This window comes from Triturus cristatus, chromosome 6, assembly GCF_964204655.1.
Source record: "Triturus cristatus chromosome 6, aTriCri1.1, whole genome shotgun sequence".
Taxonomy (NCBI): Eukaryota; Metazoa; Chordata; class Amphibia; order Caudata; family Salamandridae; genus Triturus; species Triturus cristatus.
Genome location: NC_140589.1, coordinates 214,669,971 through 214,695,642, shown reverse-complemented (window position 1 = coordinate 214,695,642; position 25,672 = coordinate 214,669,971). Strand labels below are relative to the sequence as shown.

Below are 25,672 nucleotides of genomic sequence, written 5' to 3'. Positions count from 1 at the left end.
CTCACAATCTCCAATCTCCTAACACCCCACTTTCCCACAATACTCTGGTAAGCCTGGCTGACATTGGCCTCTGAGTCCTGTGACTTGAACACAGTTCCTCAAAATTAGGAGCCTCATTTACAAAACAATGACACAGCGCAGTGCCGCAAGACATTTTTCTGCGCAAAGCTGCGTCATTTTAAAAGCACAGGGATGCCTCATATTAACAACAATAAACATATCTGTGTTTTTTCCCCTGCACTGGAACACAATTGGCTGCCATGCACCAGTGCAGGCACCCTTGTGTCATGTTGCAAGGGTGCCTGCGTTGCCAGGAAGATTATTTTTGTGCAGTAAGGGGCACCTTCCTGCACAAAAACAATAATTGATGGCATATTTCTCTTTCTATGCGCGCTGCAGAATGCCGCACACATAGAAAGAGGAAAAAACTAGGAGAAGTAAAAGCATTTCTTCTCATTGCGCCACCCCTATGCCTCCCATGGGGAAGCGTAAGATTCTGACACATACCCAGCTTTACAACACTTTGTATATTTGGAAATGTGTCAGGTTCCATGGATGTTGCATGCGTACATCCATGGCAACACCCATGAAACACCCCTTTCACGCAGAGTATTGCATGAAAGGGGCCCATATATACAAGGCCATGAAGAGTCACTCAGGCTGCTTTACGTGGCCTTGTAAATATACGCAGGCACACTGTGCTGCCAACGCACTGCGGATGTCTTGTACAGGATGCCCTAGGCTTGTTAGGATGACCAAGTGCAGATCAGTAACCAATCATAAGGCCAAACACCAAAGGGTGGTAGGCCATAATGAGCCAATCTGCTCAGCGCCAGTATCTATAACGCCCACATCACCCTGACAGCTAGCGGCCTTATTTGAACTCCAGGAGAAGGTTCCCATTTGTACTAATCATGTGCTGCTTTTTAAATACCTATTCCCTGTGTGTGGAATTGTTCGCAGCATACAATTTTACATAGTGGGAAGTGTATCCGAATGTGGGTAAGCACTTGTTTGTCGTTTCTCCATGGGGAAATATTTTTTCTCATGGGGTAATGCCTTAAACCCCCACCAAGTCTGGGTGATACATTTTTATTTCTATCCAGGAATGGGCGGTAATCTAGTCTTTGGCTGGAGTGAATCTCCAAGTATATATCCATTGTCAGACTAAATCAGATTTCAGTTTGTGAATGCCCACAAACGTACATTTTTGGGGGTACTCACCAACTTCCGAAGCAAGCACCTTGTTCCTCCTACTTCCCACCACTTGTGTGTGATTTACAACTGCATATTTGTTGCACTCTTGATGGAGAGATCTGCAGTAGTACAACCATTTATGCTTTCCTTATATCCTTTTGTAAATGCCTGACAGGTGTAAATGAATGCATTGTTATAAGCATATTTTTATGAAAATACCTTTGCGAATTAAGCTCAGTGACTGCAGATCAACCATGTGGAGCCATCAGGATTTTTTTTTCCAAAGACAGACTCCTGACACATGGGTCTTTCTTCACCCTCTGACTTGTTCATTATTTTGGACCTTTGGTGGTCCTTCTGTGGGGTGTGTTCAACCCGTTTTTAGCATTAGCCTGCTGACAGATGGACCTGCCAGTGCTTACCAGTGCTTACCTTTAACGAGGTGTAAAATCTGCTTTCATAGCAGAAGCAGTGGCTTGGGCCTTTTGGCAGGAAGACATGGGTGTGAGGTATGTGACATTTATCAGCTCAGGAAGGGCTGCTGAGGATGGTTTTTGAATTTTATTTTTTGAAAGTGCCCAGGAGGAGGCCAGCGAAGGGACACCTTGGCAGGAGAAGTATTTTGTCTCCTGAGCTCTCTATAACAAGTTTGGCACCAACTTGGAATTGAGTTTTGCGGGGAAGGAGGAGACTGCTTATTTCCCTGAACACACCCCTGTTTGGCACACAAGCTCCGTCCAGAGGCAGAAAGATTCTGCCAATTTGGATTTGCCTCAGTATAGTACACTGTGGGATAGTTTGCTGTCAAGTAAACGGGATGTGCTCCAAACGTGGAAAGGGTTACCTCTGGGAACTTCTATCTCATCTGTTAGGGAGTGTCCAGGAGTCACCCCCACCCACTGCCTAGTGTATTTTTATAAAAGTAGCACGTCACCCACAGCTCATCAGAACACTTTCTGGACCTGCAGAAAAGCAACAATGGACGGGACCTGCTGTTGGAGACCTGTGTGGGGACTCAATGGCTGGACCTGCTCCCACTTGTACCCAGGACTTAGACGTGGACTCCAAAGTTCAGTTGGCTAACCTCCTGTGTGGCTACAGGGATACTGCACGCCACAAATTGACTTTTTCCTGAAGTGCCCACCTAACCAGTAGCAATGGACCTCAACTGGAGCTTGCTGGTGGCTTCTACTGAAGTGAGTCCTAACCCCTAATGACTGTCTGTCAGATTTTGGGAGCTTTAGAACTGATCAACAAGAGCTTCTTCTGAAACTTTGAAAATGTAGGACTTGGAAAGGTTTGGACTCCCATAACCTCCTGAGCATCAGAAGGAGCTCGCGAAAAAGGTGTCAGAGATTCATCCGATAGAACTTCAGGTGAAACCCAGTGAGGGATTTTGAGCTTCATAAAAAAGAGTAGATCTCAAAATTCCTGAACGGGCGATGGCCCAAAATGTATCTGCCTAATGTCAGGACTTTGGTAGCCGTGAAACTTCAATTTCTCTTGCTCTGATCTTCTCCTGCCAAAACCAGCTGCCTAAGCTGGACCTCAGCCACTGGCTATCCAGCCCTGAGACCAGTAGGTTGGATACAGCCTTTAACCTTGCACTGCTGGAGGATTACAAGCTCCATTTTAGAGACATGAATCCTGATTTAGATCTTGGCGGTACTACCGCGGTCCCGCTGCTGCAGCGGTACCGAGCACTCTGTCAAGCTGACCACGGTCACCCCGCCGTAATTAGATACTAAAGCAATAGACAGGAGATCACCACTGCGGCGGTTTCTCCGAGCACTAAAAGTGCTACGTCGCCCGTCATGCCGGCAGGTTTGTGCTGGCTGTGTCCTGGCGGAGGTGTCCTGACAGAGTGAGGCCATTGTGGTGTGGAGACAGGTAAGTGCTATTCATCATTATCTTACTACACATATATGTTGTGAACGTGTCATTATGTATATGTGGGTATTGTTTTATGCCCTTTTTGGTACATATTGCATGCCACACAAACAACATACACACTATTGAATGCACATCCACAGGCACCACAAGCACAGCACCCCTAAGCACCACAACAACAATACTTTTTTTAAGTGTCAATACAGGAAAATGAACACTACTGCATTACACCTAAGAAAAATGCCTCATGTAAGAGCAATGCAAATGCACACGAGGCTATAGTAGTTTTTAATACACGATACTTAGGACAATTGTACAAGTAGCTAGTCAGTGCAGCAAAGAAGGGACCTGGACGATGGGGTAGAAGATGGAAACGTAAGCAGGAAGTAGGAAAAAAGGTACTTTTTACCTCATGTGCTTTGATTCAGCCACCTCGAAATAGGAGGAATTCCGGCCTTAGTGTCGCAGTGGAAAGGCACATAGTTATTGGGACAGTGGGGAAAAGGCTGGAGACAAGCCGACAGTCGCATCTGCCTATACCGCCGTCGACATGGTTGAGAGTTCCTGGTGGAGTCGGCGGGACTCTGGCAGTCTTTTGTGTATGGACCAGCCAACATCTAAATACAGTGGGCAGACCACCAAGTCGGCGGGCGGGAAGACCATAGAAAAAGCGACAACAGGACCTAATCCTCCAAGATCTAAATCAGACCCTAAGTCAGGAGATAAAATCTTTTACTGTAACAGGTAGTTTGGTGCATCCAACCTGCACCCTACCACGGTCGGCCTTTAACCTAGTCCCTGGCCAACTGTGAACAGTGACCACTGATCAGCGCTTAACTTTTTCTTGGTGCTTTTTGCCTTAAACCTTTAAAAAATCATATCCCTGGTTCCCTTTATTAGGCTTTTGTAGTTTTGGTGTAATTTTGCTCATTCACATTTTTCTCTACGTTTAAAAATTGGTTGTGGGAGTTTTATGATGCTGTGGTTTGAATTTATAACTGTTGTGTTACTGTTAAATACTTTGCACATATTCCTACATTAAGCCTGTCTGCTCTGGGCCTCTGCCACCAGTGGTTTCAGCCCAGGTTTAAATGACTGAAACTGTGCTTTACCCTTACAAGTTTGTAGCCTTATTCCTTGTGGACTCACATCTAACGCCATTAATAACCCACTTCTATAAAAGTGCAATAGAAAAAATAAAGCAAATCCTTCATAGTGTGCTAAATGTCCCTAAAGTGTCCACCAATAACAATAAAAATAATACCCTTTTTTTATATTTCTTCAGATTTTATTACTCAGCAAAGGACTGGAGGCCAGATATCATACTTTTTAAAGCTTCTCAAGTTCAATGTTTATCTTCTTTTTAACACAACAAGTATAACAATGGTCATCATTATTGTTCCAGCAATGCCACCAGTGATAATACCAAGAATATTCCCATGAATTTGTGTTGTCTGGCATTGCTCACCAGTGTAGAACATGGTCTGCCCAGAGGCACACCTAAAAATGCAAAGAAATGAAGGGATTATTCAGAGATTATCACAGGTAATGCAAGATACTTACAGTGTAGCAAGGTTGTCAATTGCCTACCCATTAAATCACTTAAATATTCAAAGAACACTTTTCACCCTAGGAAATGGTTGCATAGTATCACAATTTCTGATGATAAAACTAGTAGTTCAAGTAATTTAGGGAAGCCCAAAGTACATGTTTACATACACATTAACTCTCCTTCTATAAACACCATATTGGTATTGTGGCTGGACCTAAAAGGAGATATATGTACTAAACCACTTCCTATTTCATTTGCCTGGATTTACAATGAAAAACCCATTCCTATTGGATATGTCAAATAGTTCAAAATGTAAAGCCTCCTCTCATCATGTTTACAATGTGCAAAAACCTCCTATTGACTAAGTTCAGAGTTTCTAAAGAACCCCCTTTCTATTGCATTTTCATAGTTCACAATATAAATCTTCTTCTTATTGCATTTGTCAGAAGGTGCACTGTGGAAAGCCCCTGCCCATGGTATTTGGCAAAGGAGTTTATAAAGTAAGATCACTTCCTATTGTATTTTTCACTGAGTTCAGAATCCAAACCGACTTTATTTGAGTTTTTGGCAAGCAGTTCCATAAAGGTCAGTTGGCTTTAACATTTGCTTTTACAACAATAAATAACTCAGGCCTACTGCCCTTGTCATAATGTTTCATAACAAAACAGACCAGACCTATGGTAACTGATATAAGCTTTCAAACTGATCCAATTACACCTACAACCCTGGTCATTGGCTGGCCATCATAACCAACCCGGGCCTACAGCATTGGGCATAATCTGTGCAATACACGTGCTTTTTTCAGCAGAAGCACACTACGTATGCCCAATCAAACCCAATAAGGAGGAACATCAGCATGTGCCAGAGCACCTCTCTCTGTAGTGGCTCTTTTTCTGTTGATGATATAATTTCCAGCGTCTGCTGTGATGTGACTCAAGGCCTACTGGTGTATAATATTGCCAGAGCACCTGTCATGAGGCCTATAAACGTAATAATTAATTTGTGTGTTTTAAACTAATCTTAACAAACAACCTATATTGAATAAATGAATGAACAGAAGATATGTGTGACCATACTGTCAGGACACTCCACCGTGAGTGCAACTACTGTGAAACGGTGCAGTTCAGCACAAATAGAAAGGACACAACCCTGGGTAGATAGTAGAGTGGCTAAAGTGATAGTTTTGGTACCTGTGGACTTGGGTTGAAAACCAGGTTTTGGCCCATGTAGCACAGAAGAACCGAGAACATTTAATATGTAGGGGACATCAGAAAGGAGTGGGCATATGCCATGGGCATGACCTGAATACAGATAAACTCCTAATAGACAAGGATATCAATTCATAAAAAGGCCAGGCGTAGCAGAAGTGACCTTTAAACTTAGGAAGAGTGAGAAGGTTGAAGGGTAAGCCCTCAGTTTCCAGAGAAATTGCAATGCTACATTAAAGAGGGGGAACCCTAAATGTTGTGTGTGTGTTTATTCTAACCCCAGCAGGCGGGAAGAAAGCACCCGGATAAATTAGTGCCTGCACCACATTTGCTAGAGTCTGTGTCTTGATTCTGATATGAAAGGGCCTGTCTGCTAAAAAATCCCTTTGTTATATATGCACATATAAGCAAACACATGTGTGTATAAACATATATATATAAATATATATATTTAATAGGGTCCTCACCCTCAGATACCACCTGTGGCTTGCTTCATCATCAGACCCTCACTCATGCACTGAAAGTGCACAAGTGGGTTCAGCGCGTTTGTAAAAGGAGCTCTTATAAATTTGAGTGCAGGGAGGGAAAGTGAGTTAAAATTACCTCTAGATCCTCTAATGATGAAAGGTTTTACTCTATAGGGCCTAGGGCAAGATTAAAAACAGTCAGATGTCATTTGGATATAGTGCTCCAGGACATCTATAGGGTCAACATGTTTCAGCCGTGTGTCTGCCTGTATACGGTCAATTGGCTTTCTTCAAGACCGGCTATTACCCTGCATTAGATGGTTGAGTGAGGGCCCGATGATGAAGCCAGCCACAGGTGGTACCTGTGGGTGACGACTCTATTAAATATATATATATATATACATATATATATATGTGTGTGTGTGTGTGTGTGTGTATACGCACGTGTGTGTTTATATGCGTATATATAACAAAGGGATATGTTAGCAGACAGAACCATTCATATCAGAAACAAGACACAGACTACAGCAAATGTGGCGCAGGCACTAATTTACCTGGGCGCTTTCTGCCCACCCGCTTGGGTTAGAATAAACACACTCGCAACATTTAGGGTTCCCCTTCTTTAATGTAGTGTAGCAGAAGTGACATCAGGCGACCTTTGACTATTGATTACCTTGCAGGGCTGCGGTCTTGTCCCAGCATACCCTCTAAACAGCCTCTTGTTCGAGGATACAAAGGTCAGGCCAGGGCTAGGAGCAAAGGTTTCTTTCTTCAAGAAGAAATAACATTCACCTTTTCTGTGTGACAGTAGATAAAGGCAGTAAAACACAATCAGCAAGGCAAGACTTGCTGTCCCGGGCTTCGGGCGTTTCCCTAGGAGGCTGGTAGGGTGGGGGGTGGTTTTGTTAGTTGGGGCTGGTTTTGTAGCAGTGCAGCAGTTTTAAAACCACTGCAAAGTTCCTTGTATATTCAACAGTTTTCTGGAAACAATAAAAGTATCAAGATAACTCTGGTGATTAATGTACCTGCTGGAGAGCGATGGGAGTTTTGTCTAGTCAGTTTTGACCCATCTAAGGTAGCACAGGGGGTTAATATGCCTGTTGCAAAGAACGTGTAGCATGCATATCAAATAACAATATTTTATGTGCATAGCTCAATGGTTACTGCTTTTGTCACAGAGATTCTTTTGTTACTGTGCAGTTTATAAATTCCAATCATAATCGAGCACAGCGAGCTATGGACTGCCATCAAAGAGCTGCATTGTACAGGTTACAAACGTATGTGTTTTTTGCCAGTCTTTCATTATCCTGATCTTGGTATTAAGGTTTGTTTGGGTAGAACTAAATTATTATTATTAAAGTCAACTCTAATCACTGTTTTATGTTCTGAATTCTGAGTTTGTCCTTCTCCAGACCAAGAACTGTGTCCTGTGAATCCTACACCTCGTAGTCCCTTTTGACTTCTGTAACATTTTCTATACACTGATTTTCATACGTATGATTCATTGTCTCTGTATGTGTGTGTGATGTAAACTGCTCTGACACCCTGCAGTGTAATAAGAGGTGCTATTAAACAAATGAAATACATGCGAGAGAGGAGCTATGGAGAGATGAGAGGGCCCTGTTGGAGGGTGATAGTGAGGGAATCATTGAAGAGCCCTAACAAAGGTAGTCATATCATGGGGCACAGTAAGGTCAACATTGACTGTACTTTAAAAGCGAATACAATTAAATAAATATTGACAAATGTGTTCTAGAATGCACCATTTTTCCCAAATTGTTTTTGGGGAAGAACCCTTCTCAAAACCCCCCTTTGTAGCGGTCAGGCTAACTCGCTGGACTCACTAAGCACCGCACGGTGGCTGGTCTGACAAAATTTGCCAGGGCTGCTTTGGGTTCCCTGTCCAGCCCTGACAATCAGTTTAAATATTGTTACCAGTTGAGGTTTTGAAACTGGTCGATTCATTTTTGATGACACAATTAAACTAGAAAGCTGTTTGCAGTCGGCAATGGCATACTGTACCTGCAGCTGGCCTTCCCATTCTCAATCACGCAGACGCCATCATTCTGACAGGGGTTGGGGTCACAGGGAGAGTTGGAATGATGAGGCTGGTTGAAGGATTCCATAGCGTCGGCAGCTGATCGCGCATGTCTTTCGTGAACAACTTCCTTGTTGCCGGGCTGGTGTTGTCCAACTGGAACCTCTGACTTGATAAGATGTGTGAGATCTTGCACAATAAAAAAAAGTATATTGAAACCATGTAAATTGTTTTCTAAAAAATAATTGACATGTAAAAGTAGAAGTTGCTGAAATAATAAAATAGATAACACTGATAAAATGTGAGGTATGTAATACATGTTTAAAGACTCAAAGATTTACACTTGACATGAATTGTAAGCATTACATTTTCCAATTTCTGTGGTATTTGCTGGATTGAATACAAAAAATGGATTAGTATAAGCATATGTACTTTTGGTCACTTGTACTCCATTTTGTGGTGCCTGCCATTCTTCTTGGAGCACTCTGGATGCACTTTTACTTAAGGCAACACTCAGGCTAGTGAATATGAGTCTCAGAAGTTCAACTACAGCTTTTTTTTAGTCAAAGGTTCTCAGCGCCATAGCGCGACAGTCAGAGCAAGTTCCCCCAGAGGCTCTGCAGCCCAGTGATTAGTCTTTCCTGCACCTGCTGATATTACGATCTGGAAGGCCTGGACATGTCTCAGAGCCAGTGATGCGCAGTAGTCTGGATGCTGCGGGTGGGTAGGTGGGGCAGGAAGCATCCTCGGAACTCCTCCAGTCGTGGGGTAAGTCCTGATTTCTGCTGTAGGGCTCCAATGGCTTCTAGGTTCCAATGGTTGAGTCGCTGCTCTGCTTACAAAGGTCGCAACCTACAAAATTTCACTTTCGCACACTGCTCATAGGCGATGGCCCTCTCTCCTAACCATGGCTCCCACCTAACATACAGGGGTCATAAACAGCAGCACTCCAGGTGACGGCCCTTTCAAGTCACAGCACTGCACAGGGTGATGGCCTTCTTCAGTCACAGTGATGCACCAGGGAGATGGCCCTTAATCTTCACCATGGCTCCCACCTGGAGTATGGGGGCAGCATACCACGGTATGTTGTCACCACAGTGCTTGTGCTACTTAACTGCTGGTAAGGGCAGTAGCCCTTTGCTACTGTGAGGGTGGCGCTTTGACTGCTCCTCTTGGTCTAACAAGACGCAAGTCCGTGATGCACAGGTTTACATCTTCTCTACAACTCCCACTCAGTTCTGTAGGGCTAAACAGGGTAGCAGAATGCCTGACAGAATGCTGTTCTGGATCTAAAATTGGATTCCAGGACCTCCATGTTCCATTCCTGCTGTGGGCCTAGCAGCAAACCACAAAATGCAAGATGCAGCATTTTAGTGGTAAGCGATGCTGCCTCTCCAGCTTTCCCAATGGTACTCCTTAGCAACCCCTTTAAAGATGCTATCAATCATTTCACATCCCCTGCAGCATCCAACACAATCACACCACCACACCATCATCAATGGGAAGAATAGTGGTTTAAGGAGGTAATGTAAAGAAAGAGCACAGCTCCTGCAGCTGCCTCCCCGCATGCCCCTTGGTATTTCCTACATTCCTTGAGTTCTCTAAACAAGCACTTCGATCAATCAAATGTAACATACCATATATTCTGGGTTAACGTAAGAGGTAGTAGTGATTAAAAGAAGAGGGTGAAGCAAGTTGGAAAAGAAAGGGATTGGGGCTCATGAGAAAGAACGAAGAAGCTATGTGGGTGAGCTGTAGAACCTTGAAAGAGATACGTGTCTAAAAGGGATGATTGAGGTAGTAGTTTTGAGGGCACAGTAGCAGCAGGAAGAGAGTAGTGTTAGAAAGAGCTTTGTTGCAGAGATGTCTATATACAAGCAAACTATTTTTAATCCTGTCATATCCAGTGAGGGAGAGGCAATTTTGAGGGAAAATAATTTGGGACAATGTTTTGCCAGCTAAAATTGTCTTTATGTCTTGGTATGTTGGAACAGTATGTCAGTTTTACTCTGTCGCCCTTCTCTTATACATTCCCAACAGGCTATGAAGTCTGCACTGTAAGCAGACCATGATAAAAGCTTCTCTAATAGTTTCTGTCATTTTTATTTTTTGAGCAGCCCCATCTGTCAACGCATCACCAATTGTGCCATCACAATTCTTTTGCTTCCTCCTTATGGGAAAAGGCATGGAAGGGTTTCTCCTGACGCTCCACTTTCTAGGTTGCCCCTCCTTGTTTGCTGGAGCCTCTTCCAGGGAGATGTGTTTCTTCAGTTTATGTTTTTTTCCATTTCTATTGTGCACATAAACATTATTGGCAGAGGCTTCTGCATATGGCTTTAGTTAAATACATATAGTCTGCACTGTTCACTTTTCAGTGATTGTGGTTTTGTTCCCTCAGTTTTCTATAGCCCAAATCTGGCCCAGGGCATTGAAGTACTTTACAACAGAACCAATCCACAGTACACGTTTCTTTTTTTGTTCTTCTTTTACCCAGAGATTAGGCGATTTGCCCGGAATCAAAGGATATTGAGCTGTGGCCAGTATTTGCCCAGCCTTGTTCCCCATGTTCTAAAGTCAGCATCTCTACTCAAACTGATGAGCATACACTCTAAAATTGGGGAAGTATGATCTGGTTCCAAGAGTACTACTCATTGTCTGTTGGTAGGGCTATGTGGGGCATCGTCTTTGCTCAGGAGTCTTCAGCCACCCATTCAAGAGGTAAACCTTCTAAGTAACATACCTGCGTGGGTCTCCGGGTAGCAAAGTTACCTGTTGTTAGATATGCCTGACACAGTACTCGTCAACCTGTTCAAACATAACAATGTTAATATTGTTCTTTGGGTGTGTGCTCCTGCTTGGTCTGGTCTTGGAACTCTCCGGGGTTGGTCATCAAACCGAGTCATATTCCGCAAAAATATTGATAAGACTAAATTCCTTCTATTTGAGGAAATGTTTTGGGTATCCCAGATAAATCCAAGTCAAACCAGTATGTGACACTATCATGATTCAGTTATTAAGAAAAGGGCTTTTAAGTCTCATATTGCAAGGCCTCACAGAATCCTACATCCATAGATCCCACTACTGTATTTATATATAAGAGTACTGTAACATGGCCTGGCTTTTATTGGGCCCAACTATGAAAGCATCAATTAAAGAGAACACTCATCTCAGAAAAAGTTCTGAGTGCTCGTCTGGCGGCTTCTAGAATTGAGGGTTTTTGAAGGTTAATTTATTCAGCCATTGATTCTATTTCTCTCTCTACAGTCTGGGAGCGAAATTGGAAGCCCAGAAGCAACATCTGAAGATCTCCTGATTATGGTCACACCAAGATCTGATAGACGACATAAAGTCTGCACAGCCCAGGATCAAAATATAAAGACCCACAGATCATAATAACCCAAAATCTGATACTCCAGGCAAAATATCTCCATTTAAAAATGCAGTCTTTTATCATGTGTGGCTTAGCTTTTGGTGTTCCACCTGCAGACCAAAGAGGTAAATCCAGGTACACACCATGAGCAGGCTGTGTTGTGCTCCTCACAGATTGAAGATGATTTAGTAGATCATTCATTGCACTGTAAGTGTCAATTTCCTCTGATTCTTCTGTGCTTCAGGACAATGTGTCTTCTTCCTGGGAGCATGAAAGGAGTCTCCATAAGATGCTCTTCTTCTGTACGGGTGGGGTAACTTCACCTGTTCTTCCTTCAACACCCTACAGCACAGCTGCAAGAAGTAAGGATCTACATAGCCCCATCCTTTATATGATAAGAGATGGTATGATAAGCACATGTAAATACTATACAAACACATAGAGGAAAAAGAAGAAAATCACAAGGTCATCAAAAGGAGATTTGGGTACTCTTACTAAACAGTCTTAAAATATTGAAGTGAGAGCATTTTCTCGAGATACATTTCTCCAGTCATTCATATGCAGTTGTGAAAGAGTGAGTGTAAGGATAGAGTATCGGAAGCACAACTAAGTTAGTCAAATAACTAAGATCAGGCCATCTTTGGGCCTGATTCACAAAGGTAAACTTATACTTCTGTGTATGTTTACTATTTTTTGAGTATTCACAAACTACGAGTCTAATTTTACTAATAGTAATTGTACGACTGTGGAGGCACTACACTCCTGGCGGAGACTCCACACCTACAAAAAATAGAACATGCCTTTTTATGCAGGGATTTCTCAGCCCCGACTGCAGAGTCTCCACAGTCATAAAATTATTATTAATAAAATAGGGTGCTATTGGCCGTCACATGTTGTTGTGTGTTCATATTCAATACATTCTGTTTGCAATAAATATGTTCTGTACCTTCAAAATTTGCAAATATGATGAGGTCATCATTTTTCAGGAAGCTCCTACGACGCAGCTGATTATGGGATATGAAGGTGCTCCACCCAAATTCCTCACTTCGAAAACAATTGCAATCAGGGTCCTGCTTTCCAGCTAAAGATGGTTTTTCCCAAAGAGATGTATTTTTCCCATCTGTGAAAAGACAAAATGAATCGCTTTGTTAAACCTTTTTGATCATTTGTGCCACCTTAATTAATGCGCTAATGTTCATAGGTATATCTAAACACATTTTGAGTCATCATTAGCATGGTAAATGTGTTGCATGTGTATGGAATCTCTCAATCAGACTACAGGACAGAGAGTTAACAGGTCTAATGTGAATTTTGACTAGGATTCTACACTGCCCACACTGAAGGACCAACAAGTGTAACCCAGGATTTCCCAATGAGTTCCCAAGTCACCTTTGGTAGCTGGAGCTGAGCAGTAAGACAAGCCTTGAGAGAAAAGGATGGCATGTAATATGTGTACAAAATCTGGCCAAACAGAAATCCAGGTATGGAATTAAAGGACTTGAAAGTCCAACATATAAACGTATGGATCAATGAAATTCTGTTTCGATACTCATGGTTCCAACCTACAGTGAATTATGTGCAGAAGCAATGATCAGACCGGAAAAGATGAAGTTATCTGTTATAGGCTGTGTCTTTGAGCTGGTGGAATTGGGTGTGAGGGTACTCTTTTTTCTTCGTCCTCAGCTGGAGGTTTGTGCAGCCTCAAAAATTAAGTTCAGTCCCTAGAGCCCATGGCGGCTTGGGTCCATGGAGACCCTTTAATCTCGGGTATCACAGTGGAGGAGGACTGGGAGGAAAAGATATCTCTCTAAGTGAATGACATTCTGTTACATGTGACAAAACCTCGCTTCTCGATACCGAGAATCCTCCACGCCTTCGATCTCTTTGGGAGCTAAGCTGGCTACCAAATTAAGTGGGATAAATACCTGATCTATCCCCTCGTGACAGGGGGACTGACCCTGCCACCTCGGTGCCCTGCCCCAGTGGCGACAGAAAGGTTCACGTACCTAGGGATTTACATAACCAGAGAAAGTTTTCCTGGACCGCAATTTGCTCCCCCAAATCGACCGCCTCCATACAGACACGACTCACTGGCGAACACTACACCTCTTGTTGATGGGACGGGCAGTCCTTTTTAAAATGATGACCCTCCCACGCATGCTCTATATACTTCAGAATAAACCATACATGGTCCCTTACTCTTACTTCTGCAGAAGCAACAGCATACTGAGGTCATTATTGTGGGACGGGGCGCGACTTGAATCTCCTTAGCGAAACTTCAGCGCAGAGTCTTCAATGGCGGTCTTGCGATCCCAGACCTTCGTGCCTACTACTGGGCTTTCCAGTTGGTGGTGGGTATTTGGGGAGAGAACTGAACCGCCATAGAGGGTGGACCACCAAGCCATGGGAATCAGTTGTTACCCTGCGCTCCTCTAAGGAAGAGCCAAGTAGGGATCGCTCCCACACCACACCCAGGTGGTGCTGCAGGCGTGGAAAGCCACCAACCAAAGTTTGGGATGGAATAATAAATTAACAGCAGAGACCCCACTTTGGGGCAGTGAAAGCCTGGGGGTGGTTAAAAAGTTATGTACCCACACACAATGGCACACAGGGATAGATAATCTGGGAGATGTCAGGAGAGGACGCACACTGGTAACGTTCAACATGTTGCAATCAGAATACGAGCTGATGCAGAATGAGATCTTCCGATATCGAGAGCTACAGCACACCCTGAAATGCCATCTGCCAGAGTGGAAACAACTCCCAGACTACTCCCACATGTCGGACCGGCTGATTCTAGACCCTATGTCCACCAAGGCAGTCTCCCTAGTACACAGAAAGATAATAAACACCATGCCAGATAGTCTTGTCTCACTCAGAGATGCCTGGATAGCTGATGTGGGCCCCCTCGTCGATGAGGAGTGAAGTGAGGTGCTGCAGAGCCCCAGGGAGATTGCTATACGAGCACGATTCTGCCTAATGCGTCTTCGGATACTGCATAGGTCCTACCTATCTAGGGCAAGGGTGTATAAGATGGGCCTCAGTGATTCAGCTGAGTGCTCCAGGAACTGTGGCAGTGAGGTCACGTTCTATCACACACTCTGGACCTGTCCAGTGATCCAAACATTTTGGGTAGAAATAACAGAGGTAAGGAGGGAGGTGGCGGGCCTATCGGTCCCGCTCAAGGCCAGATGGCTGCTGCTGGGCGTATTGGGGTGGAGAGGTGGCCAGACACTTACATACCTGGCTCAACATGGCAGCAGGGGTGGCGAAGCACAACTTAGCTAGACTATGAGGAGCAAACAGGCCTCCCAGCGGCTTGGGATTGGATGGAGGACATTGACTGGTGCCAGCTAGCAGGACGTGCAACATACCGCTACCGGGGTTACCCACGCAAATTTGAAAAGATCTGGGGACCGTGAGTCACACATTGATATTTGTTGTTGTACAGGCCCCCTGTGAGCGGCCCACAAAGAGTATATTTCATTGTTGATGATCGACCTGTGGTTTCACCCAACTGCCTAATAAAAAGTTTATAAAAGATAATTGAGTTCAGTCAGAGCTATTTTACAAAGTTATTTCTTTTCTGTTTACTTCAGTACACGTTCCAGTGAATATATATATATGTGTGTATATATATATATATATATATATATATATATATATATATATATATATATATACATACACACTAGTTCTCAAGGTATCCTGCATTACTCAGCAACAGAGCCACAAAACACACCACTACTCCAGTAGTTAATTGGGGCTGCTTCCAGTGATCAACAGGCTTTTTATATTCCAGGACCTTTCAGTGCCAGGAACATTAAAGTTCAGAGAGCAGGCCCCACAACAGACACCAGTATTTCAAAAGCGGATCATCTTGAATATTTATGCTCTGTTCAGAGGATTGTCAACCACATTTCCGGAAGTCCTCGCAGTTCTGAAAGTCCTTGCAGGTACAGATTCAGGTGTAAGGTAGGCCAGCTCCTCTCCTACTTGCTCCAAAGGGCAAAGCATGAAATCTTTGATCTTAAGACAAGGCAGGGATCTCCCTTTCTCTCATTTACAGACTTGAAATGAAGATCAGTGACCCAGCACAGGTATACAAAGAGGAAGTGTGTAATGGAAATCCCCCTAAACACTGGGTTGTTGTGAACCATACCCTGCTCTGTAGCTACAATCCCAAGTACAAAAGTGGCCTACATTGTTGGTATGTGCAATGTAACTAATTTATAGTGCACTAGTTAATAGTATTTCATTCTTATTACATACTTCCTCTCCCTTAGACATCACAATTATAATCTGACCTCCAACAATGGCTGGGCACAATTAATGTTGATTTGAAGAAATAAAATGAGACCATCACTCCCAAGTACAATGTTCAAAAATACTTTATGCAGTCAGTGCAGTGGACATATAAACAGTAAACAAGTGGAATGTGTCCCAAGTGTGTTTGCCAAGTGAAAGTGAACCAGCTTAAGCTAAAAGATCAGCAACTAAATGCACATAATGAAACCTAAAAAGTGTATTCCTTAAGAAACAGACATCCATAAATAAAGGAATTATTTGGATGTAATAATCCAAAGACTGTTCCTGAATTAGGTTTATTACGTTTGTAAGCATGGTGTTGACAAGTTTCAACTCTGCATTAGATGTAGGGTCTCATCAGGACAAACCAATAAAGGGGCCTCTTGAAGAAATACATATAATAGAATTAGAATCAGGCAGGATATGAATGAACAAAATCCTATCTTATAGTGTAGCTGTGGCTATCAATCTAAAAATCCCCAGTAGGAAATAGACCATGAGTGACACCAAATATCGTGAAATGAAATAGGGTACTTACTTTGGGAACCTGCAGGGGTGTCATAGGGAATAGTAAGAAAGAGTCATTAATAAAAAGCAATGAAGCAAGAATGTGGGGAAATAGTCTTAATGGCATCATGACTTACCCCAAGTAATACCACAAAAGGGAATGTGTAATTGACAGCCCGAATGGAGTCCTGGCTATAGATCAAGAACTGTCTATAAATTAGCAGACTGAAGGCCCATGAGGATGGATCCTTTATGCAGGAGTGGGAGCAACCAATGCTACCAACACTCTAGTCTTCTTAATGGATACTCTGTTCGCAGAGATTCAGCGCTGGAGGAAAGACACGTGTCGGTCTTTTCCATTAAATAATCATTAGTGTAAGGAGGAAGAAACTTAAGCACTCTTCCTCCGATAGTGACCGGTGCAAGGTCCTCGCCTGACTGACTAACGTGATTGGTTCAAACCATGTAACTATTGCACAGTTCTCACAATCCCCAAAAGAAGATTTTTAAAATAACGTGAGAACTCTCCTCAATAGACAAGGTTAGACTAGTGGTAATTATCTTGCAAGCCCACAGTAATGAGTTAAATGCATTTTTCATTGACAAGATCCATCTGATTACAGAATCTGTCATGGATGTTCCTCAAGCTAGACATATGGATATTGCAAGGGAGCCAGAGAACATGCTCCCCCCTGTGCATGAAGAAAGTAACCAAATCCGACACACAGTCATGAGCATGGAGATGGCATCATTTCTACATTAGAGAAATGCTGCCTTTTGAAGGAAGACTGACTATTCCAATTGATGAATAAAATCAGGATCACCTTTTGATCCTTGTCCCCATAGAATTATGGTGGTCTTAGCCCCAGCCATGATAGAGTGTCTTACCACCCTGTTAAATATGTCGTTACAGTTATGAAGTGTTCTCAATATGTTTTAGAACACTGCGGTTGTTCCATTATTTAAAAAAACTATGGATGACCCAGATACATTGAAACATTATAGCTCAATATCTTTGCTGCCTTTTTACACAGAAATTCTGGAATTACATGAAACACAGGAATTATGTACATGTTTACATGTCTCAGATTTCTTACACCCACAGTAATCCTGCTTCGGCCGAAACACAACACCGAGATAGTATTAGCATCAGTGATTGACGATTTAAGGAAAAAACTGGACAAAGCAAAGGTCATGGCCTTAATACTGCTTGATCTGTCAGCAGCCTTATATACAGTGGATCATGAGATTCTACTCTGCTATCTCAGGGCTCTGGGATTACAGATGTTGCATTTAAATAGTTAAAGTCCTTTATTAGTGACAGATCTCAAGCAGCATTCACAGCACCTGAGGACAGAGTCACTTGTGGAGTCTCTTAGGATTCAGCTCTCTCATCTCACCTATTTTAATATTTATATACAGCCTCTGGTAACTGAACTAACCAGCAGAGGTTGTCCCATTTTTAAATATGCAGATGATTCCCAGAGTATATTGAGTCTGGAGAATGAAGAGCCCTTTCAATACGGCTTTCAAGACTCTATGTGCTTTATATATGTGTGGATCAAACGAAACTTTCTAAAACTAAACACTGATAAGGCAGAAGTTGTTGTCTTTAATTGTCATGCAGATATCTGGTCAGAGCGCTACTGGCCAGGGGAATCAGGAACAGTACCCACATCTAATTTGGTGGCAAAAAGTCTGGGCATAATGATTGACCACAAGCTCACTATAAGGCAGCAGAAAAACAATTCAATCTCAAAAGGAATTGTTACCTTACGGACAGCTTACTCCTTATTTTTCTACTGAGGCTATGAAATGCAATATGGCTACAATTATCAGAGGAAGAAAGGATTATGCCAGTAGCATCTATCTAGGGCTGCCAGGTGGTGATCTCAAAGGCCTTTAAACACTCCAGAATGCTGCAGCTAGAATGGTATGTAAGGCATCTGGTAGAATTCAATGCATCCAATTTAAAGCCCAGTACTCATTCTATAAGTCTATTCATGACCTGGCTCTGGTGTTTCTTATTGGGCATGTTTCTAGATACACTCCTAGTGGTGTCCTATGCTCTTCCTCAGCCAACTTCTTAGTGATACCTAGATATCGGAAAATGAGAACTTGAAGTTGCAGATTTGTAGTTCTCTCACCAAAGGCATGGAAATTCTTTTCCATTATCCATCCTGTCTAAAACCTCTGTTGAATCTTTGAGATAGGTGCTGAAAACATGGTTGTTTAAGAAAGCTTTTGGTTCTGGAAAGTAGTTGGATGTAACATAATAACACCGCCACCCAAGGATTTAATGTCAAGATACCTTTGGGGGAATGAGCACTTTATAAGTCTCAGTAAACATAAACATAACCGGTCATCACCAGAAGTCGCTGTAGTGCTAGAGTCAGTTTACTGGAGCTTCATGTTGGCAGGCGGCATGGGCGGTAAGAACTTGGCACAAACTGGTTCATTCGCATTCATGAACTTCCATATTTCTCCTTTTTTCCAAGGAGGAGCTTAACTAATGCCACACAAAGGGTCCAGGACCTGGGTGGCACCTCTTGGGGATCAGGGACTCACTCCAGCAGATGCCAGCAGGGCTCATGCAAAATCAGTTGCAGGTCCAGTGCAGCAGGTTCAGCTGGGCAGTTGCACGGAGGCCTTTGGAGCTTGGAACTGGACAGTCCGTCTTCTGTAGCATCCAAAGGTCCCAGAGTGTACTGAAGAGTGAGTCTAAGGATCCCTTTTTTATATCTGATGCCAAATTTGAAGTGGAAGAAACTTCTGGAGTTTCTACAGACGTGTCTGGAATTTCCTGCCTCCCTGTCCTGGTTCCAGTCTGAATAGAAGGGGAGAAGGCAAAAACATTGGGGGTACAGAGGGGAGAAGGCAAAAAGATTGGGGGTGACCCTGCAGGTCCAAAATGTAGTGTAGAAGATGTTAATATTTTCCCAAATGTCTTCTGTGTTTTTTGTTTTCTCAGAAGAATCAGGGTGGCTCTATGGCCTGGGTTCTCTTTTAGGAACTTTTTTACAGTTATGAACTTATAGATGGCTTGTATACATTTGTGTAGCACATGTGCACATTATGTGCCCTTGATGGTAAATAAGGCGGTGCTTGATGGAAACACCTTTTACGATTGTATTATAAAAATATATTTCATGAGTTGCTGCTTTGTGAGAAAAACCCTTCCACATGTCTGTTGTGCTGCATTTTGATGTGATGGATATATATTAAATTGTTGATGTGCTGATATGTTTATGTGCGGCATTATTTCATTGTGTTCTTATGGTATACTGTGGTTCTTATTTTGGGTTCTACCTTGACTATTTTGTTAATGCTGTACTCTTTATTTTTGTGTTGTATTGTTATGTTGCCCAATATGGTTGACTGTATATTTGCTATGGGCAGGGAGCTGAACTTTAACTACTTTTCCTGCTGTAAAACTCATAAATGAATGAAGAATCTTTTTAATATATAGATGAGTATTTATGTCTAGATTACTGCATCCCTAGAAAGATGAGCTAACTACTGGATTTGCAACCAAAGATGGAGGTGTTCTGCTGCGTATATGAAGCTATTGCTTTGTGTGATGTAGTTGACTTATGTTCTTCTTTTATTTACTTTTAAGATGTCTAAAAATGGTGATCATTTCCAGTCAAAGCAAGAGATTCTTTTACATTTCCAATGGAAAACAACCATTTGCCACTGTATAAGGTGATAAAATACCATTCCCTCTAGCTTTTCAACTATTTAAGACAAAAGTGAGCCACAAATGATGGCTGATACCTGTCTTACTTTAACATTTCCTTGCTTACTTTATGTGATGCACCCCTATCTTTACTTATTGAGGTGTTCTTGAGCTAGTTTCAGTACATTGCTACAAATTTCTTTTTTATCATTTGGGCTCTTTTTATTTTGTTTGAAATTGCATTTTTCTGGGTAGCGTAAAGAAAACTGTATAAACTACTGATCAGATCAGATTGCCAGTTGTATGTTTGAATGGGAATGTGCATGTTTTATGTAATTTGTATCTAATGTGTAAATGTTGTATTTTGCATATTAGAATGTTCACAAATCTCTATACCCTCATGCAGGCCGTTGATATGTGGGCGCCTTCTCCCTAGGTGACATTTTATCTGCAATAAAGTGCTTCTCCTACATTGTATTAAACCTCATATTTAATTAGGACTAGTGATAGCCAAAACATTTTGATTTTACTAAAATTATATGTTTCTTATAAGGGCTTTCTGCCAACCCTCTTCATCCATTGGCCTGTTATTGTGTCACTGACATTTTTCTTTTGACCACTACAGCATACAGCACGGGACAATGGTCAGCCCCCTTCAGCCATTGGTTGACTACACTGTGAGTGATGGCATTCTTCCCTTTCACAAAGAGCACATTCACACACAGAATAGTTCCCTTAAGTGCCAGAGACTATTATTCAATGTGTGTTTTTTGAGACAGAAAAATATGTTTGCATTTATCCAATGTTTTTGGTTAGATTGACGAGGGCACACTGCTACCCCCAGCTGTAAGTTTTGCAAAATCCAAGACAAAATAAATCAAACATGGGTATCATGGATTCACCCAATTTGGGATAGCAATAAGGCCCCTGCAAGTGAATGCAGAGGAAACACTAATTAGCGTACTGTGGAAAGAATGTCAATAAATTGTTAGTTGGGCACATCTTATCATGAAAGTGGGTGAGCCCATGATACCATTCCATATATAGCAACCTTCAAAGTGCAAGTGATATTCATGTTGCTGCTTCACAATTGTCACATGTTTATGTGGAGGTGTTACTGTTTTAAAATATATGTCTCACAGTGCTTTCTGCACAAAAGCCTTCAAGGGGCATGTTCAGACATTGCATCGCATGCCTCACAAAAAATACAATACAATTAATTGTGAATCACTAGTCTGTATTGATATGTCTGTTTTGTTGGTGTTTTCGGACTGTTTTTACTACTCAGAGGTACTAGGTTTACCGTAATTTGGGTTAGTGATTGGTGATCTCTTGAGAATGCACACTCAGTGATTCCTAACACTGTGTAGATTGAAGAATTACCACATGTTCATATTTGACACCAAATGACAAAAAACATGTAGACCCATTAAGACCCACTAAGCTATCTAGGACCAATATATCCTTCAATAGCAATCACCATTTTAATCAGACATGTGAACTCTTTCATTAAAAAGTCTTGTCTCTGAAGATCACTTAGTCTAATTTAATACATGTTTTCCTTTTTCACACCAATTCCAACCAATGTACATACTCGGCCCACACACCCTCACTTCAGTAAACGGCAGTTCAATAAAAAGATCTCTGTTATAGTGCCCCCTTGTGGGTGCCCGTCGGGCATTGCAGCGCCGCCCCGACGAGGAGCTCGACCGATGATGAAGCATGACACCCTATTGGAGCATATTCTACATCTGATAACTGTACCTACCATCTTTAAAAGGAACTTCATACTTTTGTTGGATTCTCCCTATTTTAGTATCTGGTGCCATCTAACTCCTCCCTGCTACTCCTGGCACTTCCTTTGTGACCCCTGGCCTCAAAGGGTGCAAAACGGTTGCCTCCTCTGAGGCCAGTGGCGTAAAGGAAACGCAGAGAGTAGCAGGGAGCAAGTTAGAGGCTGCAGCTGCGACCCCTAATAGCCTCAAATGATATCCATGCTCCTGCACTGGCTCCTGCACAGGCTGCATGAACAATGCAGGAGTGAGTAGTACTTTGCTAGATCACAGTCTATTCAGTTGCAAGTGGGGCTGTGCCCAGCACCCCCCCACCATCCTGCCAATGATGGCTCATCCAAGCACACCAAACCCCACTATTATGTAACTGTCTGGAAGAAATAAAGAAATTCCAACTGCCAACTACACCCAGTCATGTGAGCCAGGAACAGACTGAAGGCACCCAAAAAAAGGACACATTTCTAAAATTGGCAGTCTCAATATTGTAACTTAAAATCTGACTTTGCCAATAAAGAGGATTTTTAATTACAATTTCTCAGACACCAAACATGAAACATTTACCTGTTCACAATCAAATGTTAATGCTTAAGGCAACCCAATGTTATCCTATGGGAGATGTGAGCCTCACAGTAGTAAAAAACTAATTTAAGAGTTTTTCACTACCAGGACATGTAAAACGTAAAAGTACATGTCCAACCTTTTAATTACAATGCACACTGCCCAATGAGCTACCTAGGCCTACATTAGGGAGACATATGCAATAAATGGGGAGTTTAAGGCTTCACAAGGGGAGTTGTAGTGCAAAGCCAAATTGGTAGTTTAAACTGCATTCAGACTGCAATGGCAGAATTGAGGCGTTTTAAGGAGCTACTTAAGTGGGTGGCACAATAAGGGATGCAGGCCCACTAGTAGCATTTAATTTACGAGCCCTGGATGTATGGTATACCACTTTACTATGGACCTATAAATACTTTACTATGCCAATCAGGTGTAAGTCAATCTTACCGTCTTTTAGGGACTTAGCATAAGCACTTTAGCAGTGGTTAACAGTGGTAAAGTGCACAGAGTCCTAAATCCAACAAAAAGAAATTCAGCAGATAGGAAGGTAAACACAAAACCACCCTAAGGTTGACAGATATAAAACTGTGTGTGGGACCTACCTGGAAGTATTGGATCCATGACTTACAACATTTTCAGTGAAAGCACTGTGCTTGCAACACAGCAGCAATGTGGTGGCGTGTCTCATCATTGAAAATAGGGCACTTACTTCTGGTGACAGCATTCTTGTGCACTCCAGTAATGTCATCTGCTATTATATTTCATTAGAACACAGACAGTGGTATTGGTACAGAGACACACATACTAAAATTGCAGAGACAAACTGATTTACTTAAGCTTCAGATTCTGCCAGAGATCTAGATTACCGAATATGCGATTCTCTTATCTTGTTGACACATCTTGTTCCTTTGCATTTGTGTACTTTGAGTTTTACAAAATAGATATTGTTTTCCATATTAATGTTTTGGTGCTTTTATAAGAATGAATGAAGCATAAATATGGCTTGCACAATGATTATGACAGTACCATAGCCTCTCTGCAGGGCTGAGGACAATAGCAATGGAGAAAATGGAGAACCAAAATATGCAGCAAGGTTATCTAAATTAGGTGGCACATACTCTGGCAGTAATATTTTCATTGATTTGAGCTAGAAACAACATTTCTTGTTGAAATCTGCAAATTGTTCAAATTGTGTGGCAGGGGAGAGGAGAGGAAGCATAAGCCACTGCAGGTCTCACGTCTCGTGGATCATATGGCCTCTCCCCATTCTCAGCAACTGCTTATAATATATGCATGTGTGTGTGTGTACATCTTCACATACATATATATATCCTACATCGCTCCTAAAGCATGGGACTCACTGATTTAATTCTGCAAGAAGTTGAAAACCTGACTTTTCCAGTAATTATATTAGCCTCTAGGCTTGTCTAGAATTACATCTGCTCACAACCAGGATATCCTTCCAAGTGAGAGTGCCCTTTACAAATCTACATATCATAAAATACCACGTAATTTAACATAACATAGATAGATAGATAGATAGATAGATAGATAGATAAATAGATAGATAGATAGATAGATAGATAGATAGATAGATAGATAGATAGATAGATAGATAGATAGATAGATAGATAGATAGATAGATAGATAGATAGATAGATAGATAGATAGATAGATAATACTTCAGATTTATTTGCATGTAGCTGTTCATTAAGTCCATCAGCAACTTCAGCTTCTACATGTATTATGAAACTATAGCGTATGTAGGATACAATGACAAGCCTGAGCTATGAAAGGCAGGCCAGATTCCCAATACATTTAAAATGGGAACAATAAACAGTGGCTTAATAAGCCTATGTTGAAGCAGTTAGTGTGAACATATTTACACAAAAGTGAAAGTTTCACATGCTGAAGCATTTCCACTGGTAGGTTTATATTTCCACCATCTTTGGTTAAGGATGAAATGATGACTGCACACAAAGTTACTTTGACAACATTTGATACAAAGTAAATGAAGTAAAAGTAACTAAAACACATAGTTTTGAGGATTCAAGCCTTTGATGCTCACTGCTTGCAGCCTCATTACTTACCATTTAAAATGTGGTCCTTGCTAGTTGTGAAGCTCCTGCTGGAAGACATCCGGAGCTTGACGTCGGGGTCCTGGTCAAGAACTGTCAGAATCGCCTGCCTGTTCAGAGCCGGCCATTCCAGGATCCCGTCGTTTTCCCCGCTGCACAGGTGGAAAGAAATGCCAGTGTACCCAGTGTAGGAAGAATAGTTCTGGCCATGGGGGTAGAGGTTGACCCCGAAGCCGTAGCCTTCCGGGCTGTAGAAGCAAGCACTCTTCATGAGGTCTCCTTTCTTGGTGGTTTGAAGAATGTGAGAGTAATTCCGAATCTGCCAGACAGCACCCGGGCACGGGGTTTCCGTCAAGGTGATGTCATCCACCAGTATCTTTGCAGTAGCGCTTCCAGGCAAGCTCTCTGTGGCTTGGAAGACGTACCGGAACTTTGTGTTCACGTTCAGGGTGACATGGGCAATTTTCCAGCTGTGATCGTTGTCACCTGAAGAAGAAAAATGAACTTTGTTAAACATATATTTCTGGCTAAAACAACATTTATTTATCCTTGAAACTCTAAGTTTAGTTGCCCTTTCAAGCTCCAATAAGTGAGTAATTTTTCATGAGAAGCAAATCCCTAAAAGAGACACAACTGCTGCAGAAGAGGATGATTCTCTTGCAGCAATCGAGTCAAACTTGCAGTCCTACATTCTTTAATGGATTGATTTTTAGGTGATTCTATTTTTCATTATGCCTGAAGTGATTCTAGTTACTCGGAAAGTACTGTATTTATTTTTTGTTTTTATATAGCGCGAACTTGGCCCAATGGTCCTATGGCACTTTACATGAGCACCAGATTACAATGCATGGGCTTTCCATTTTAATTGCTCTATTTGTGTTCATTTAGATCAGGTAACTTTTAAGAAGAGTGACACACTTGTAGGATTGAGGAAATGTTTATTATGATAACTGGAACAACCCCTGAAGGCTACTCTCCTGGCAGCAACTGACCCAGCTTTCTCCAAGCTTCCAGAACAATGGAAGAC

General features: G+C 42.1%; 1 protein-coding gene across 1 annotated transcript in view; it reads right to left on the bottom strand.

The window, feature by feature from the left end:
- Positions 1–4,353: 4,353 nt before the first annotated feature.
- The window catches only part of MEP1A (meprin A subunit alpha), an 89,070-nt gene continuing 67,751 nt past the window's right edge, over positions 4,354–25,672 (bottom strand). The window contains exons 11-14 of the mRNA XM_085610563.1: positions 24,658–25,131; positions 12,669–12,842; positions 8,337–8,541; positions 4,354–4,587 (exon numbers count right to left, since the gene is read on the bottom strand). Coding sequence (XP_085466689.1) covers positions 4,440–4,587; positions 8,337–8,541; positions 12,669–12,842; positions 24,658–25,131 — 1,001 coding nt within the window. The 3' untranslated portion in view covers positions 4,354–4,439. The remainder of the gene's footprint in view (positions 4,588–8,336; positions 8,542–12,668; positions 12,843–24,657; positions 25,132–25,672) is intronic.